The sequence below is a fragment of the Diorhabda sublineata genome, chromosome 10, assembly GCF_026230105.1.
Source record: "Diorhabda sublineata isolate icDioSubl1.1 chromosome 10, icDioSubl1.1, whole genome shotgun sequence".
In the NCBI taxonomy this organism is placed as follows: domain Eukaryota; kingdom Metazoa; phylum Arthropoda; class Insecta; order Coleoptera; family Chrysomelidae; genus Diorhabda; species Diorhabda sublineata.
The window spans coordinates 20348975-20369227 of NC_079483.1; the positions used below are offsets into that span (position 1 = coordinate 20348975).

The 20253-nt window shown below is 30.7% G+C and overlaps 1 protein-coding gene across 1 annotated transcript; it reads right to left on the bottom strand.

Moving 5' to 3' along the window:
* Positions 1-1266: 1266 nt before the first annotated feature.
* Positions 1267-19702, bottom strand: LOC130449215 (monocarboxylate transporter 9-like). Its single transcript, XM_056786895.1, has 8 exons — positions 19361-19702; positions 15516-15932; positions 13187-13583; positions 10391-10598; positions 9834-10319; positions 4635-4856; positions 1525-1804; positions 1267-1444 (listed from the first exon to the last, which is right to left on the bottom strand). The coding sequence occupies exons 2-8, from the start codon at positions 15880-15882 to the stop codon at positions 1314-1316; spliced, it is 2091 nt and encodes a 696-aa protein (XP_056642873.1). The 5' UTR covers positions 15883-15932; positions 19361-19702; the 3' UTR covers positions 1267-1313.
* Positions 19703-20253: the final 551 nt, after the last annotated feature.

Genomic DNA, 20253 nt, shown 5'->3' on the forward strand with positions numbered 1-20253 from the left:
ATGGCAACACAGTCAATTATTTTACGCAGTATACGAAATTAGAATTTAAAACTCTAGATGGCTTTGTTGTAGTAAGTTGGTAAAAATGACGCGGGAATAATTTTATATTGGTAGTTGTTAGTGGTTCCAGTTCTTGTTTTGTATTCATATCCATTGGGTATATAAAGTTATTAATGTGTAATGCTGTGTTTGTTATTATTTGTGCTTGTAATAATAAATTATTTGGTGAAGTTTTGAGTGTAAATATTGTGCGAGTTCATTAATGTGGTGTTTTTATTCCCACGACTTCGTAAATATATAAATCGACTTACAAAATGGCTGCCGGATGTAAACAATACTTACAAGTATTACTCTTTAAAGGTAATTAACCATTATTATTTAATAGTAATATTTGTCGTGATTATATTGATATAAACAGTTTAGTTTAATTTTCACGTGAAGTAAACAAAATTCATACTTTTCAAAAACAAATTATTTTTCGTAATTATATTATGTACTACAATTTGAAATTACTTATTTCATGTAAACTATATTATTATTTTCAAAATTTAATTTGTTTTGTGATTATATACCTTTAATCTCAACTTTAAAATTGATTTTAAGAACTAAATTTTATACTTGATATATAGTGACATCAATTTGTTTCGTATCATAAAAAATAAATTTCACTAGAACTTATAACCAATTAAAAATCAATAATAAATGCTTATTTTTCAATATGATATCAAATTAATCAGATTTAGTGATATTAAATACGTTTATCTATATTAAAACATATCGTACTGAATGTTTGTTAGTTGCGCCATCTTCATTTTTAATTACAAACCGACAATATAATTAAAATCTTATATTACAGGAAACTGTAAATATATTTCTTGAGTAACGCGTGAGACATAGAGATGGGACTTTATACTTGTATTTATGGTTGTTATAAAGTAACAGTTTTTTTCATAAAATTTTGATCGTATTTTAAAGAAGAACAATTTTTTCGACTATATGGTATTATTAAAAAACGTAGCATTGATAGATTACTTGATTTAATAACGTTAAAGTGATTGAATACTCAGTTAGAAACAGTTATTTTTTAACTAGAATTTATATAAACCGAAATTCCCACCTTTATTTATCGAAGTAAATATTTTTTTGTAATCTGGGAAATTGTTTATAAAAATTAAATTTTTATTGGAAATATATAATAATTTTTTCAGTTTCCACTTTTTAAATTATTTTTTTTTTAATTTTTGTGGGTAAATAAAAAGCTATATGTAATTTTCAAACGTATTTATTATATGAAATTTTACTAGTACAAATAGTTATTTTTTTGTGAATAATTTTCTGTTTCGAGTGAAGGGAATCACTCCTACGAGTAGACCAGATATAATTATCCATATACAAGCTTGATAAAACGATTGGTCCCAGGAACCAGTCAAATCGAACACCCATCCTAAAAAAATCAACCGAGTTACGAGGTTAAATCTAAAGTTAAACCCATCGAAAAACAAATGATTGAATTTTTTATTTTACCCGCTAAAGGAGGTCCTAGTAGAGTCCCGATTCCTTGAGATAATAACAGAAGACCATAAGCCATCGTGAAATCATCTAAAGATACTAGTTCCGCTAGCAAAGATGGCGTTAGTGACATTGTACTAGCGAAAAACAAACCGAAAAATCCGCCGCTTACCAGTATCAAAATATAATTTGACGTAACGACAATCATTATCCCTACGCTAGCACCGCATAAAATTAAACATATGGCGTACGTTTTGGCGGTATTTATTCGATTACCAACTATACCAAGTAACACCTAAAAGAAATTTTCGGGATTGGTTAAAACGAAACTATTAGTTTCATAAGTCACCCCGTAACATCGCGTTTATTGTCGACGTCAAATATGTTGACGAAACATAAAAAACGAACGACATTTCTTCTTCTTTTTTTGTGAGAATCTATATATGATAATAAATTCTACAATCAAGTAAATTATGACTGTAAAACTATAAAGGAAGAGACTACGAAGTTATACTCAAAATGACATTTGATTGATGTAATGTATGAATAAGAAGAAGAGCATGAAGTAGAAGTATTGAAATACAAGGGTCGATCTGTAGGTAGTTTGGTTGGTGTAGCGTTGAATGTAGAGTTTGAGGTGGAATTATTCAAATACGAGGGTCAATTTTTAAGATACTTATGAATAAAAAGAGTTTCAAGTGGAATTATTGAAATACGAGGGTCGATCTGTAGGTAAAAGAGTTTGAAGAGGAATTAATCGAATACGAGGGTCGATTTGTAGTTAACGTATGAATAAAAAGAGTCTGAAGTGGAATTATTGAAATACGAGGGTCGATCTGTAGGTAAAAGAGTTTGAAGTAGAATTAATCGAATACGAGGGTCGATTTGTAGTTAACGTATGAATAAAAAGAGTCTGAAGTGGAATTATTGAAATACGAGGGTCGATCTGTAGGTAAAAGAGTTTGAAGTAGAATTAATCGAATACGAGGGTCGATTTGTAGTTAACGTATGAATAAAAAGAGTCTGAAGTGGAATTATTGAAATACGAGGGTCGATCTGTAGGTAAGAGTTTGAAGTGGAATTAATCGAATACGAGGGTCGATTTGTAATTAACGAATGAGTAAGTTGAAGTGGAATTATTGAAATACGAGGGTCGTTGTGTAAGTAGAAGAGTCTGAATCGAAAATATTAGAATACGAGGGTCGATTTGTAGGTAAAAGAGTTTGAAGTGGAATTAATCGAATACGAGGGTCGATTTGTAATTAACGAATGAGTAAGTTGAAGTGGAATTATTGAAATACGAGGGTCATTGCGTAAGTAGAAGAGTCTGAATCGAAAATATTAGAATACGAGGGTCGATTTGTAATTAACGAATGAGTAAGTTGAAGTGGAATTATTGAAATACGAGGGTCGTTGTGTAAGTAGAAGAGTCTGAATCGAAAATATTAGAATACGAGGGTCGATTTGTAGGTAAAAGAGTTTGAAGTGGAATTAATCGAATACGAGGGTCGATTTGTAATTAACGAATGAGTAAGTTGAAGTGGAATTATTGAAATACGAGGGTCGTTGTGTAAGTAGAAGAGTCTGAATCGAAAATATTAGAATACGAATGTCGATTTGTAGGTAAAAGAGTTTGAAGTGGAATTAATCGAATACGAGGGTCGATTTGTAATTAACGAATGAGTAAGTTGAAGTGGAATTATTGAAATACGAGGGTCATTGCGTAAGTAGAAGAGTCTGAATCGAAAATATTAGAATACGAGGGTCGATTTGTAGTTAACGAATGAGTAAGTTGAAGTGGAATTATTGAAATACGAGGGTCGTTGTGTAAGTAGAAGAGTCTGAATCGAAAATATTAGAATACGAGGGTCGATTTGTAGGTAAAAGAGTTTGAAGTGGAATTAATCGAATACGAGGGTCGATTTGTAATTAACGAATGAGTAAGTTGAAGTGAAATTATTGAAATACGAGGGTCGTTGTGTAAGTAGAAGAGTCTGAATCGAAAATATTAGAATACGAATGTCGATTTGTAGGTAAAAGAGTTTGAAGTGGAATTAATCGAATACGAGGGTCGATTTGTAATTAACGAATGAGTAAGTTGAAGTGGAATTATTGAAATACGAGGGTCATTGCGTAAGTAGAAGAGTCTGAATCGAAAATATTAGAATACGAGGGTCGATTTGTAATTAACGAATGAGTAAGTTGAAGTGGAATTATTGAAATACGAGGGTCGTTGTGTAAGTAGAAGAGTCTGAATCGAAAATATTAGAATACGAGGGTCGATTTGTAGGTAAAAGAGTTTGAAGTGGAATTAATCGAATACGAGGGTCGATTTGTAATTAACGAATGAGTAAGTTGAAGTGGAATTATTGAAATACGAGGGTCGTTGTGTAAGTAGAAGAGTCTGAATCGAAAATATTAGAATACGAGGGTCGATTTGTAGGTAAAAGAGTTTGAAGTGGAATTAATCGAATACGAGGGTCGATTTGTAATTAACGAATGAGTAAGTTGAAGTGGAATTATTGAAATACGAGGGTCGTTGTGTAAGTAGAAGAGTCTGAATCGAAAATATTAGAATACGAATGTCGATTTGTAGGTAAAAGAGTTTGAAGTGGAATTAATCGAATACGAGGGTCGATTTGTAATTAACGAATGAGTAAGTTGAAGTGGAATTATTGAAATACGAGGGTCATTGCGTAAGTAGAAGAGTCTGAATCGAAAATATTAGAATACGAGGGTCGATTTGTAGGTAAAAGAGTTTGAAGTGGAATTAATCGAATACGAGGGTCGATTTGTATTTAACGAATGAGTAAGTTGAAGTGAAATTATTGAAATACGAGGGTCGTTGTGTAAGTAGAAGAGTCTTAATCGAAAATATTAGAATACGAGGGTCGATTTGTAGGTAAAAGAGTTTGAAGTGGAATTAATCGAATACGAGGGTCGATTTGTATTTAACGAATGAGTAAGTTGAAGTGAAATTATTGAAATACGAGGGTCGTTGTGTAAGTAGAAGAGTCTTAATCGAAAATATTAGAATACGAGGGTCGATTTGTCGGTAAAAGAGTTCGAAGTGGTATTATTGAAATACGAGGGTAGATTTGAAGGTAATCCGTTGTTATACTTACCATTCCTATGGTGTTGGTGATACCGATGACGGAAATGGCGAAAGCAGCTTCGTTATCTGTATAGTGATGTATCGCCATGTGATCTGCTAAATAATAGTAGGGTACGACGAACCACATGTCGACCATTACCGTCGACAGCGACAGTAGAAGGAAATGTAGGTCCAAGAATAAGGAAAAATTAGTCAAATCTTTTAAAATGTCAATAAATTCGTCATACCAACTCTGAAATACTGTTGAAATAGTCACGGATCAGATATTTAATCTAGCAATTAATGGAAACAGTTCTGTCCGATCAAAAATTTGTTTTCTTTTTAATTTTTTCGAAAATTTAGTCGCTCCTTTGAATATATATATAAAAAAAGAGTGTATACGAGGAGTAATCAAAAAATTTTACGTAAACGACTAATTGTTAAAAAACTTGGGACGGTAATTTGACAGTTACGGTTAAACAAAGAAATCGACAATGAAAATTATGTATATACCAGGTAAAGTCAAGAAGATAACGTACTCTCAGTTCAGCCGAAAATTATTCAATTTATATGTACGAGGGAGATTCTAAAACACATAGAAATGAATTGCGATTTTTTAACGAATTTTGAGAATTAATTTGAAAATTAAAATTATTAAATTATTTCCAAACATTTTGAAATGTCCCTGTAACATTAGTCGATAGAATAAGCTAAATAAGACACGAGAGTCGTATATAGGATGTCCTTTATTTCGCCAATAAACTATTGAATTATGAGGAATGATTGTGTTACGAGGGGTGTTCCACATTTAATCGAATACGATCGCAATTATAAAATTTGATTTTTAAATGAAAATATCCACGATATTTTTTGAAAAATAATCAGAAAATTAGTGAGTTTTTCGTAAATTACGAAAAAAAAATCGTTATTTTGAAGAATTTCGTCACAGCCATATACAGGATGTCTCAAAATTTAGCAGCAAACTAATAAATTATTTATAAAGACTGTATTACGAGGGGAGTTCTAAATTTAATCCAATATAATTACAATACTGGAAATTGAAGTTTTATTAGAAATAAAGCGAATTTATGATATTTTTTTGGAAAATAATCATAAATTTTTTGTAAATTGCAAACAAAATTAAAAATCCTTTAATGAAGTTGTTTTTTTTAAACATTTCGATATGATTACAACAGAATACGCAAAATGAAACCCATTTGTATACAGCATGTCCCAAAATTCAGGAAAAAACTATTGAATTATTTGTAATAACTTTGTTACGAGGGGCGTTCCATATTTAATCGTATTCGATTGCAATTATGAAAATTGATCTTCAAATCAAAATAGAACGAAAAATTATCGAGTTTTTCAAGTTATTTTCAAAAATTTCGAAATGTCCCTGTAACATTCATCTAGAGCACCACCCAAACAAGACACCGATATATATATACAGGATGTCTCATAATTCAGCAGTAAACTATTCAATTACGTGTCACGATTATGCTACGAGGGGCGTTCTCAATTTAATCCCATACGATCGTAATCAAAGAAAAAAAAACTCTGATTATAAATAATTCGAAATTTGGATAATTTTTCGAAAAATAATCACGAAATTATCGATTTTTTTTTTGAAAATCGTCAAAAAAAATCGAAATTTCTATCGAATTATCTAGAGAAATATCCAAATGTCCCCGTAATTGACAAAGAAGACTCCGATATATATACAGGATGTCCCATAATTCAGCAGTAAACTATTCAATTACGTGTCACGATTATGCTACGAGGGGCGTTCTCCATTTAATCCCATACGATCGTAATAAAAGAAAAAAAATAAACTCTGATTATAAATAATTCGAAATTTGGATAATTTTTCGAAAAATAATCACGAAATTATCGATTTTTTAATTGAAAATCGTCAAAAAAAATCGAAATTTCTATCGAATTATTTAGAGAAATATCCAAATGTCCCCGTAATTGACAAAGAAGACTCCGATATATATACAGGATGTCCCATAATTCAGCAGTAAACTATTCAATTACGTGTCACGATTATGCTACGAGGGGCGTTCTCAATTTAATCCCATACGATCGTAATCAAAGAAAAAAAAATTCTGATTATAAATAATTCGAAATATGGATAATTTTTCGAAAAATAATCACGAAATTATCGATTTTTTAATTGAAAATCGTCAAAAAAAATCGAAATTTCTATCGAATTATTTAGAGAAATATCCAAATGTCCCCGTAATTGACAAAGAAGACTCCGATATATATACAGGATGTCCTATAATTCAGCAGTAAACTATTCAATTACGTGTCACGATTATGCTACGAGGGGCGTTCTCCATTTAATCCCATACGATCGTAATCAAAGAAAAAAAATAAACTCTGATTATAAATAATTCGAAATTTGGATAATTTTTCGAAAATAATCACGAAATTATCGATTTTTTAATTGAAAATCGTCAAAAAAAATCGAAATTTCTATCGAATTATTTAGAGAAATATCCAAATGTCCCCGTAATTGACAAAGAAGACTCCGATATATATACAGGATGTCCCATAATTCAGCAGTAAACTATTCAATTACGTGTCACGATTATGCTACGAGGGGCGTTCTCCATTTAATCCCATACGATCGTAATCAAAGAAAAAAAAATTCTGATTATAAATAATTCGAAATTTGGATAATTTTTCGAAAATAATCACGAAATTATCGATTTTTTAATTGAAAATCGTCAAAAAAAATCGAAATTTCTATCGAATTATTTAGAGAAATATCCAAATGTCCCCGTAATTGACAAAGAAGACTCCGATATATATACAGGATGTCCCATAATTCAGCAGTAAACTATTCAATTACGTGTCACGATTATGCTACGAGGGGCGTTCTCAATTTAATCCCATACGATCGTAATCAAAGAAAAAAAATAAACTCTGATTATAAATAATTCGAAATATGGATAATTTTTCGAAAAATAATCACGAAATTATCGATTTTTTAATTGAAAATCGTCAAAAAAAATCGAAATTTCTATCGAATTATTTAGAGAAATATCCAAATGTCCCCGTAATTGACAAAGAAGACTCCGATATATATACAGGATGTCCCATAATTCAGCAGTAAACTATTCAATTACGTGTCACGATTATGCTACGAGGGGCGTTCTCCATTTAATCCTATACGATCGTAATCAAAGAAAAAAAAATTCTGATTATAAATAATTCGAAATTTGGATAATTTTTCGAAAAATAATCACGAAATTATCGATTTTTTTTTTTGAAAATCGTCAAAAAAAATCGAAATTTCTATCGAATTATTTAGAGAAATATCCAAATGTCCCCGTAATTGACAAAGAAGACTCCGATATATATACAGGATGTCCCATAATTCAGCAGTAAACTATTCAATTACGTGTCACGATTATGCTACGAGGGGCGTTCTCAATTTAATCCCATACGATCGTAATCAAAGAAAAAAAAATTCTGATTATAAATAATTCGAAATTTGGATAATTTTTCGAAAAATAATCACGAAATTATCGATTTTTTAATTGAAAATCGTCAAAAAAAATCGAAATTTCTATCGAATTATTTAGAGAAATATCCAAATGTCCCCGTAATTGACAAAGAAGACTCCGATATATATACAGGATGTCCCATAATTCAGCAGTAAACTATTCAATTACGTGTCACGATTATGCTACGAGGGGCGTTCTCCATTTAATCCCATACGATCGTAATCAAAGAAAAAAAATAAACTCTGATTATAAATAATTCGAAATTTGGATAATTTTTCGAAAATAATCACGAAATTATCGATTTTTTAATTGAAAATCGTCAAAAAAAATCGAAATTTCTATCGAATTATTTAGAGAAATATCCAAATGTCCCCGTAATTGACAAAGAAGACTCCGATATATATACAGGATGTCCCATAATTCAGCAGTAAACTATTCAATTACGTGTCACGATTATGCTACGAGGGGCGTTCTCAATTTAATCTCATACGATCGTAATCAAAGAAAAAAAACTCTGATTATAAATAATTCGAAATTTGGATAATTTTTCGAAAAATAATCACGAAATTATCGATTTTTTTTTTTGAAAATCGTCAAAAAAAATCGAAATTTCTATCGAATTATTTAGAGAAATATCCAAATGTCCCCGTAATTGACAAAGAAGACTCCGATATATATACAGGATGTCCCATAATTCAGCAGTAAACTATTCAATTACGTGTCACGATTATGCTACGAGGGGCGTTCTCAATTTAATCTCATACGATCGTAATCAAAGAAAAAAAACTCTGATTATAAATAATTCGAAATTTGGATAATTTTTCGAAAAATAATCACGAAATTATCGATTTTTTTTTTTGAAAATCGTCAAAAAAAATCGAAATTTCTATCGAATTATTTAGAGAAATATCCAAATGTCCCCGTAATTGACAAAGAAGACTCCGATATATATACAGGATGTCCCATAATTCAGCAGTAAACTATTCAATTACGTGTCACGATTATGCTACGAGGGGCGTTCTCAATTTAATCTCATACGATCGTAATCAAAGAAAAAAAACTCTGATTATAAATAATTCGAAATTTGGATAATTTTTCGAAAAATAATCACGAAATTATCGATTTTTTTTTTTGAAAATCGTCAAAAAAAATCGAAATTTCTATCGAATTATTTAGAGAAATATCCAAATGTCCCCGTAATTGACAAAGAAGACTCCGATATATATACAGGATGTCCCATAATTCAGCAGTAAACTATTCAATTACGTGTCACGATTATGCTACGAGGGGCGTTCTCCATTTAATCCCATACGATCGTAATCAAAGAAAAAAAAATTCTGATTATAAATAATTTGAAATTTGGATAATTTTTCGAAAATAATCACGAAATTATCGATTTTTCTGTGGAAATTACCAAAAAATTTTAATAGAAAGTTATATCGAATAATTACGGAATGTCCCTTCAACGTCAAAATATACATGTAGTCCCACAATTCATTAAGCGACTATCGAATTTTGTTTATTATGTTACGAGGGTCGTAACACATTTAGTTCGAGTAGACAGTGATGCGACGAGACGTGAATTAAAAGAAGAAGACAACAACGATAGCTGCGCAAATTGAATAAATTTTCGAAAAAATTTTTATTAAACGCGAACGTGTCGACCATTATTTACTAGTTTTGATTGAAGGTAAAACGATTATCCGTACCTCTTCTTCTCGGAATAAAGTCGCCATTGAATTTTTATAAATGTCCGGACAACTGGAGGCTTTCACTTTGTATTTGTGTATATTCAACATGGCGCCTCTGTACCCAATGGAATTTTTCCGAAATCTCACGTTTTTCAGATACGATTGCGGTTGAATTTGAGTTTTCGCCTTGACGGACAGACTCTTGAGCAAGTTTATCCCTTTATTTTGCGTTTCCTTCGCTTCCGCCATCCCCATCGTCTCCAAATTCGCGTTATTTTCCATTTTTTCTCGGAATTCTCGACGTTTCGTCCAACATTCTTCTTGTTTTTTGATATTCATAGAAAATTTCACCGGCACCCTCGACGTATGCCGATCGGGGGCGTTCAAAATATTCATCCCTTGATCGGAAGAACTCCGACCGGCCAATAAATTCGGATAATTCTGCACTATTATATCGTAAATTTGTTTATTCTCGCTGAGATGTTTCAGTACTTCGAGCGGCACCTTCAACACGACAAAAAAAAAAAAAAAGTCAAAAATCGAGATTATTTTTTGGTTTTTTCTTTTTTCAATACCTTTTCGTTATCTCGAACGAAAGTAGGTAAATCGACGACGGAATTGAATCTATCCTTGTCGGTTAGATCTAATGTTGCGTCGACATCTTGAAGCAGATATTGCGTATCGCCCCCTTCTTCTAACGTTTGTTTGATTTCTTCGAGACACTCTGTATCAATCGATGAAACGCTCCATTTTCTAGCCTTTTTCAATCTTTTTTCCTCTTTTCTACAACACGCACAATCAGCAATCGCGCCTAGGGGAGAGCGGGCAACTTTTTATTTAAAAAAAAAAAAAAAAAACGCCTCCAAGTCCGGTTCTGTTCAATCGATTTTTATAAACTTGACGTTGTTTCGAAGATATTTTGTCCAGAGATACGAAATATGCGAATTCTGATCGATTTAATCAGCTACGTGAACGCTAGAGGGCGTTGTTTCATATATTTTAGATATTGTCGTTATTATCGACAAATTTTAATAAAACCGTAAAAATTTACGTAGATCCCTCGTAAGTTGAATAAATTTACTTTAAAATAGCGAAAACCGCTTGTCGATATCTTTTTCCTGTCTCGAGATATGTTGAGATATATTAAAATGGCGTGGCGTGGAGTGGCGGTGACGTGTTGCTAATTGGGTTTCCGCCTCGATATATTCAATTGAAAATATCTTTTTCCTTTTTCGAGATATGTTGAGATATATGAAAATGGCGTGGCGTGGAGTGGGGTGTGTAGAGGTTTGGAAAAACATATAAACACATATTCGCCCATTCGCATGACGTGTTGCTAGTTGGCTTCTCACCTCGATAGTTTCAATTGAAAATATCTTTTTCCTTTTCCGAGATATGTTGAGATATATTAAAATGGCGTGGCGTGGAGTGGCGGTGACGTGTTGCTAATTGGGTTTTCGCCTCGATATTTTCAATTGAAAATATCTTTTTCCTTTTTCTAGATATGTTGAGATATATGAAAATGGCGTGGCGTGGAGTGGGGTGTGTAGAGGTTTGGAAAAACATATGAACACATATTCGCCCATTCGCATGACGTGTTGCTAGTTGGCTTCTCACCTCGATAATTTCAATTGAAAATATCTTTTTCCTTTTCCGAGATATGTTGAGATATATGAAAATGGCGTGGCGTGGAGTGGGGTGTGTAGAGGTTTGGAAAAACATATGAACACATATTCGCCCATTCGCATGACGTGTTGCTAGTTGGCTTCTCACCTCGATAGTTTCAATTGAAAATATCTTTTTCCTTTTCCGAGATATGTTGAGATATATGAAAATGGCGTGGCGTGGAGTGGCGGTGACGTGTTGCTAATTGGGTTTTCGCCTCGATATATTCAATTGAAAATATCTTTTTCCTTTTTCGAGATATGTTGAGATATATGAAAATGGCGTGGCGTGGAGTGGGGTGTGTAGAGGTTTGGATAAACATATAAACACATATTCGTCCCTTTGCATGACGTGTTGCTAGTTGGGTTTTCACCCCGATATTTTCAATTGAAAATATCTTTTTCCTTTTTCGAGATATGTTGAGATATATTAAAATGGCGTGGCGTGGAGTGGCGGTGACGTGTTGCTAATTGGGTTTCCGCCTCGATATATTCAATTGAAAATATCTTTTTCCTTTTTCGAGATATGTTGAGATATATGAAAATGGCGTGGCGTGGAGTGGGGTGTGTAGAGGTTTGGAAAAACATATGAACACATATTCGCCCATTCCCATGACGTGTTGCTAGTTGGCTTCTCACCTCGATAGTTTCAATTGAAAATATCTTTTTCCTTTTCCGAGATATGTTGAGATATATGAAAATGGCGTGGCGTGGAGTGGCGGTGACGTGTTGCTAATTGGGTTTTCGCCTCGATATTTTCAATTGAAAATATCTTTTTCCTTTTTCGAGATATGTTGAGATATATGAAAATGGCGTGGCGTGGAGTGGGGTGTGTAGAGGTTTGGATAAACATATAAACACATATTCGTCCCTTTGCATGACGTGTTGCTAGTTGGGTTTTCACCCCGATATTTTCAATTGAAATTATCTTTTTCCTTTTTCGAGATATGAAAATGGCGGGATTTTTTTTAAGATATCTCAAAAAAAAAAGATTTTGACGTACAGTTTCCGTTATTTTATTCTGTAATTTTGAACAGAAAATGTTTCGGTGGTTTTTTCGTAGGTTATGGTGAAAACTAGTAGTTCGTCTAGCGACCTAGAATTGCTGCCGCGACTGTCGTTTTGCACGGCAAAAAAAAAATATTAATTATGGTCCATGAAATCAAATAAAAAAAAATCGTTAAAAATACGGCGCTTTTCGAGTCATTCTTCAATACGATAAAACTGACAGTTTTGAATCGTTCCGCGTGGCGTGGCGTGGCGTATGATGGTCTGATTGTGTACAAGGACAATTTAATCAAATGAAAAAAATAAATGAACACATTTTCGACACGTGACGTTAAAAAAAATCACAGTATGTAAAATATTTCAAACAACGCCCTCTAGTATTAAAGTCGCTAATTAAATCGTTCAGAATTTATATATTTTGTATTGATAAAAAAAAGTTCTTTCAATTAACATCAAATTTATAAAAATCGACCAATCAGATCCCGAATTGGAGGTATTTTTACATAATAAAGTTCCCGCTCTACCCTACCTGTTATTTAAAGAGATAGACTAAAACTTGTTGGATAAAAAATGCGTGGACGTTATCGAACAATTCGATTATCGTATAAAAAATTCCATTAAATTTGATGTATTCCAAAAAATTCAATAATCCGTTTTTTTTTTATTCGCCCACCCGGTATAATTCGACGATATACTTACTCTTCTTCTATTATCCAATCGGGGTCTCTCATTAGGGCCCCGCAGACGCACATGTTGGCGAAAAATCCCGCCGTTATCAATAAAGTACCGCGCCAACCGTATTCGGAGAGGAGCCACGTGGCTAAAGGGGAATACAGGGCCGTACCGAATCCGGTACCGCTCGCCGCTAAACCCAAAGCCACGGTTCGTTTTTTTTCGAACCAAAACGCTATTGAAACGACGGCCGTTACGAAACAAAGCGTAAGGCCTAATCCACCTACGACTCCGAACGTTAAATACATCACCCCTATGGTTTGCGCGTAGGAACTTAGAGCCAGACCTGACGTGCAGACGATTCCTCCTGCTATTGTCATCGTCATACATCCGTATTTGTCTACCAGAGCGCTTCCAAGAGGACCTATATGTGGAAAACAAAAATTTTTTTTCGCTATATTGGAAATATGTGTTACGTAAAACCGGCAACAACGCGTTCGGATTATAAAAATATATCTAATATTCCGTAAACTGTTAATTGTAAAACAAATTAAATACAAATAACGATTATATCGAAATTTACTATATCATTCAATAACAATTAAAAAAATATTTATTGCTAATATCTTAAGAATGTTGAACGCCAATCATTCCAGACGGTTTCGGTGTTGCCAGACTTAAAAAGATTCGAAACTAACCTGTGTACATTCAACTTACGATTAAAATGTGAAATATTTCGGTCATATTTTAATTCTGGCAACACTGGATGATTCAGAGTTGATTTAAATGGTTCCGTCAACATATATAAGAATCAAAATTACAAAAAAAAAACATTTATAGTGATAATTTTCGTTATTTGTTTTTTAAAATTTTGAAAATGCACGTAAATAAATATTTTCTATAATGTAAATCTATATATTTATTACTTATGTCAATTTATAGATTTAAGACGCTTTACAAGATGGCTGTCGACTATAAACAATATCGAAATGAATGCAATTAGTATTTTTTTTTTAAATATCAAATCAAACTAATAGATTATTAAATAACGTTTTACAATTTTTATGAAAAATAATTTTTTGAGGTCACGAAACGAAGCGCTGTGAAATAATTAAATTTTCCGTCGTTAATAACATTCAAATTTCCCACCATTTCGTGACTAATCCGAAATTAGTAAGTGATCTGTCATATTTCAACTAATCAACTGATAGCGCGACGTTGCCATATATACTACACGAAAGTTTTCCGTTATAATACGTAATTATCACTAAGTTTGAGTCAGCGAATACAATGTTACGAGGGAAGTGGCAAAAGTACTATAATTGAATTTTCGAAATTTTCGTTAATTAAATAAAGAACAAAATTTATAAAGAAATATTATGGACGAATATAGTAGGGTGAAAAAATCATTTTTAAAAGGAGAAGAGGGTGAAAAAAATAAAGTAGTGAACAAACCACGAAAAAAAAAACTAAATAGAAAAAAGCAGTAGATCGAACGAATCCCATATTCTATGAACAATTTCAGTGTTGCCAGCTTTTTTCTATTTTAAAAAATTCATTATTTAAGGTCGAAAACAGGTCTCGTATTTTGTTTTTTTTTTTAAACTATTTCATTTTAGTTAAAATAAAGTTGTAACCTTGTTTAAATTCGAATAAAAACATTAAATATTTCTTCTGCATTTATTTGTAGGAAATATTCTAAGTCTGGCAACACCGGACGGTTTACAGTTTACTTAAGGTCAACTTTATTATCTATTCATACTAGTAGATGGCTCCGTCTGTATAAATACGAATTAAGGCGATAAAAAACTCGAAGTAAATGATATTTTGAAATTTTTTTTTGCTGAAATTTTGAAAATAAACTTTAAGAAACATTGTACTAAGGTGTAAATTTATTATTTTCGTTAAAATATGGATTTAACACGTTTTGCAAGATAACTGCTGGCTATTTTAATGTTTTTTTTTTTTTAATTTCAACAATATTTTCATTTTCATTTGGGTCATTGGGGGAAAGTGGGAAATAATTTTTTCATATCACTGCTTAAATGGAGATGAAATAATCAAATTTGGAACAATAAAAAATATGATTTAATTTTCCCGCCGTTTCGTAGCGGGACGTGACGATATTAAAACTTTGAATCAACATCTGAGAGCGCGTTGTTGCCACATATATTACAAACGGTTGTTATATAACGTAATTATCGTTCGGAACTAAATAATATGTTACGAGGGAACGTACAAAAGTAATGGAATGATATTATGGAAATTTTTCATTTTAAATCACCAAACGATAAATAAAATGTTATTAACAATTATATATACGGAAAATTAGTGAAAAAAAAATTGAAATATATACCTGCTATTAGTGGTAAAGCCATAAAAAGACTTCCTATCCACGACGTAGCCGATTTAGAAGCGCCGAACTCGATCAAAAACTCCTTATAAAGCAACCCGAATGTAAAACCAACCCCATCCGATAACATATTGATAACGAAACACGCCAAAACTACCAACCAACCCCATCCCCCGTCCGGTATTTTCTGTCCGGTTTTTTCTATAAAAAGACTTATTTCCGAAGACAGAATCGATCCTCTACCTTGAAATTTGTGGTCGATTCTCAGCGTGGAATTGTTGAAGGTTTCGGTGTCCGGTGGAGTTTCTTGTAAACTTTCGACGCTGGGGGCCACTTCGGATATTTTTACTATGGGGGCGGTTACGCTCATTTCGAATGTAATTACTTGGGTAAATGATTAGATTTCATCGAGGTGTGTTACTAAAATTAATTATTATTGGTTTAAATGTTTTATTAGGTCCAATATTAATAATCTTATCTATGTTTATGAATAGATAAATTTGTGTACATTGTATGCGTACTTTATATAACCTAAAAATATTGTTTTGTTCATTTTGAGACGTTTTCTTGGGGTGATTTCCATTTGGTTTCATATAAGGGGTTGTAAATATGATTTTTGAAAACAATTGGCAACGTGGGGTGAATAAATTAGTTCTAAATACCCTGTATTTTGATTTCTTTGAGTGTTGACTCACCCTGTAAGGTTTGGGAGGATTTTTTTTGGGAAATTCAGTATTTATTCAATTTTTTTAATAATAAATTTGGAAAATTTCGTGAAATAATATTATTTATTAATATAATTCTTAATATATATGAAAAAATGGATTTATTGAAAAAAATTTATATTTGAGAAGGGTAGTTATACGTCGTAGTTACCAGTAGGAATAATTTTTTTTGAAAATTTTTGGAATGGAATTTTTCAAAATTTCAAGTGGTCTAATAGTTTTTTTGTAAATATCTCTGTTTTTATTGAATATAAATAAAAAATTATAATGGGGTTTTTTGTAGAGAATTTCATCCTCTACAATTTTTGTTTGAAACATTTTTTTGTAACTTTTTGTCTTTTTGAGATATATCCAAAAAAATGATGTCCTGTATAGTTTTTTCTTCATTTACGACCCCCTAAATAAAAATATGATTTATTAAGAAAATTTATATACGTGAGATTACTTTTTAAATCTCGTAATTTTATGTAGCAACAAAATTTTTTTTGAAAATTTCACTTTTTCTCAAAATTTTCAATAATTTTTCCAAAATTTCAAGTATTTAATTACTATTTTGTAAATATCGCTGTTTCTATTGAAAATAGATAAAAAGTGAATATAAGCAATTTGATAGGAAATTTCATCCTCTACAATTTTTGTTTGAAACATTTTTTCGTATCTTTTTGTCTTTTTGAGATATAATCAAAAAAATGATGTCCGGTATAGTTTGTACTTCATTTTCGACCCCCCCTATAAAAATCAAATTAATAGAAAAATTTTATATCTTAAATCACTTGTTAAATCTTGTAGTTTCAAATATCAATAAAAAATTTCAAGAAAATTTCATTTTTTCATCAAATTTGAATGAATTTTTCAAAATTCCAGTTTTTTGCAAATATCTCTCTTTCTATTCAAAATAAATAAAAAGTGAATATTAGCAATTTGATAGGAAATTTCATCCTCTACAATTTTTGTTTGAAACATTTTTTCGTATCTTTTTGTCTTTTCGAGATATAATCAAAAAAATGATGTCCGGTATAGTTTGTACTTAATTTTCGACCCCCCATATAAAAATTCAAATTAATAAAAAAATTATATATCTTAAATCACTTGTTAAACATTGTAGTTTCAAATATCAATAAAAAATTTCAAGAAAATTTCATTTTTTCATCAAATTTGAATGAATTTTTCAAAATTCCAGTTTTTTGCAAATATCTATCTTACCACTTAAAATAAATAAAAAGTGAATATTAGCAATTTGATAGGAAATTTCATCCTCTACAATTTTTGTTTGAAACATTTTTTCGTATCTTTTTGTCTTTTCGAGATATAATCAAAAAAATGATGTCCGGTATAGTTTGTACTTAATTTTCGACCCCCCATATAAAAATTCAAATTAATAAAAAAATTATATATCTTAAATCACTTGTTAAACATTGTAGTTTCAAATATCAATAAAAAATTTCAAGAAAATTTCATTTTTTCATCAAATTTGAATGAATTTTTCAAAATTCCAGTTTTTTGCAAATATCTATCTTACCACTTAAAATAAATAAAAAGTGAATATTAGCAATTTGATAGGAAATTTCATCCTCTACAATTTTTGTTTGAAAGATTTTTTCGTATCTTTTTGTCTTTTCGAGATATAATCAAAAAAATGATGTCCGGTATAGTTTGTACTTAATTTTCGACCCCCCATATAAAAATTCAAATTAATAAAAAAATTATATATCTTAAATCACTTGTTAAACCTTGTAGTTTCAAATATCAATAAAAAATTTCATGAAAATTCCACTTTTTTATCAATTTTGAATGAATTTTTCAAAATTCCAGTTTTTTGCAAATATCTCTCTTTCTATTCAAAATAAATAAAAAGTGAATATTAGCAATTTGATAGGAAATTTCATCCTCCACAATTTTCGTTCGAAACATTTTTCCATATCTTTTCCTAATTTCGAGATAATTAAAAAAAATCATTTCCTGCGCAATTTTTTCATATTTTCGATTCCGAAATCGAAATACTTTTCGTTAAATCAAATAAAAACAACATTTTAATTACTAAATTTTCCTCAAACAAACTTATCGCGTCTAATTTTAGCCAACCCGACGAAAATGTGTCTCTGGTAAAAAAAACAAACAGCTGTTGTCTCATCACATCTTGAAAATATATTTTTATCTATCTATATATAAAAATTTCATAGTCGTTATCTTCATACTGTATTCGATTACATAAATATCTACTCAGTTGAATTCGTGGAAATAATCTACATTACACTACGAGGGTTATCAAAAAAGAAACATTTCAAAAAACAAACTTCAACTTTGAAGCTCTGTATCTCAGATAATTATACGAATAAAAAAATTAAATTTACACTATATATAGATTGATGCTTTATCTATCGATAAAAAATAAATACTAATACATTCCATGAACGATTTCGTTAGATATAGAAGAAAAAGTTAGACTATGTAATTTTTTTTTTAAATACTTTAATACAACTTTTTTGTTGTGTATTTACGTGTTGTATATTATCCTGCGAGTTTTTTTTATCAAATAAAAGATAATAAAACGATTTGTATCGTACTTTAGTGGGTGAAACAGCACATACAATTGCATCAATTTATCCCAATTACAATTCATCACTAAACCGCATACATTTTAATCAAGTTGCGTTATTTTCTTAATGGAAATGTATTTGTTCAATTACATCACTTAAGAAGTCGATTTAGACTCATTCTACACAATAAATTAGAACCACGTAAATGATCCAGTAATAAAATTAGGTTATGTTAAATTAAATTAGATTATTTCTTTTTTAAAACGTATCGTTTTACATTTATTTGCTACCCTAGGTTAAAACAGGGTATTTGTTTCTTTTATATTTACTAATATTTTGTTTTAAATACTTAATTTCATTTTTTTATGCCGTTTCTAATGAGAATAAACACGATTCAGTCTTTAAAGTGAACCTAACCTAACTTTGTTCATTGAATGGAAACTCGTTAAATTATTTAGTACATTATAAATAATTTTACTATTCTAATAATATTAGTTATATAAATAAATATAATAAAAGGTTTTTTAATCCATTTCCTAATGATATACGTCAATAAAACATAATGTTTAAAGTGAAATATAAATACCTGTATATCAAACACGTTACTATGAACTTCACTAAAAAAACACGTGTCTCAAACTCTACTTTTTAATGACTCTTACAAAGTAATTAAAATGTATTTAATAACTTTTGACTTGAATACTTTAAAACGACTGGAATTACACGTGCTAAATCGACCAACATGTTCGGTATACATTCGATACACAGTTGAAACGGTTTCACGAAATGGAGACAGCTGTTCGATCCGACGTTGCCAGATTTCGACGTATCCCTAAATTTATTTTACAAATTATATGGGGAAACGTCGATAAATTAAGACTTAAGTCACTATTCAAATTGATCATAATTATCTATTTATTAGACTTTAAATTCGATGTTTATAGACGCATACGCAAGTAGGCGTGTCCTATTTTCAAGAAAAAAGAAGAATAATACATAATATGAATTCAGCTACTTCTCATTAATGCAATCTAACGAATTGTCAAATTCAGCTGATAACCATTTTAAAATGGTCGCTGTGGGGGTGATTAGATGATTTTGTTTTGAGTTATTTGTTGGATTTTATACAGGGGCTTCTCATAGTTTATTGATATCCTTAAGTTTTCGTCTTTTATTGTTTACATTCTGGAGTAAAGATGGATTTTTCGTTTCACCTTTACTAGGAGGCTTATTTCAACTTTACCGGATGCAAAAACAACAAACAAAAAAATTTCAAACCGAAAAGTCTACATACGAGAAAGTCTATTATTTACCACACGGCCGTCATTTTGATGTAGACCAGCTGTTTCTTTTTATATTGCCCAGTATGACTTATAACAAGTATCAAGTGAAAAAATTTTCGATTTTGAAATGCGCGTACTTAATATGCAAAATTTCAATCGAAAAGTAATTTTACAAAGAAAAAATAAAAGAAAATTC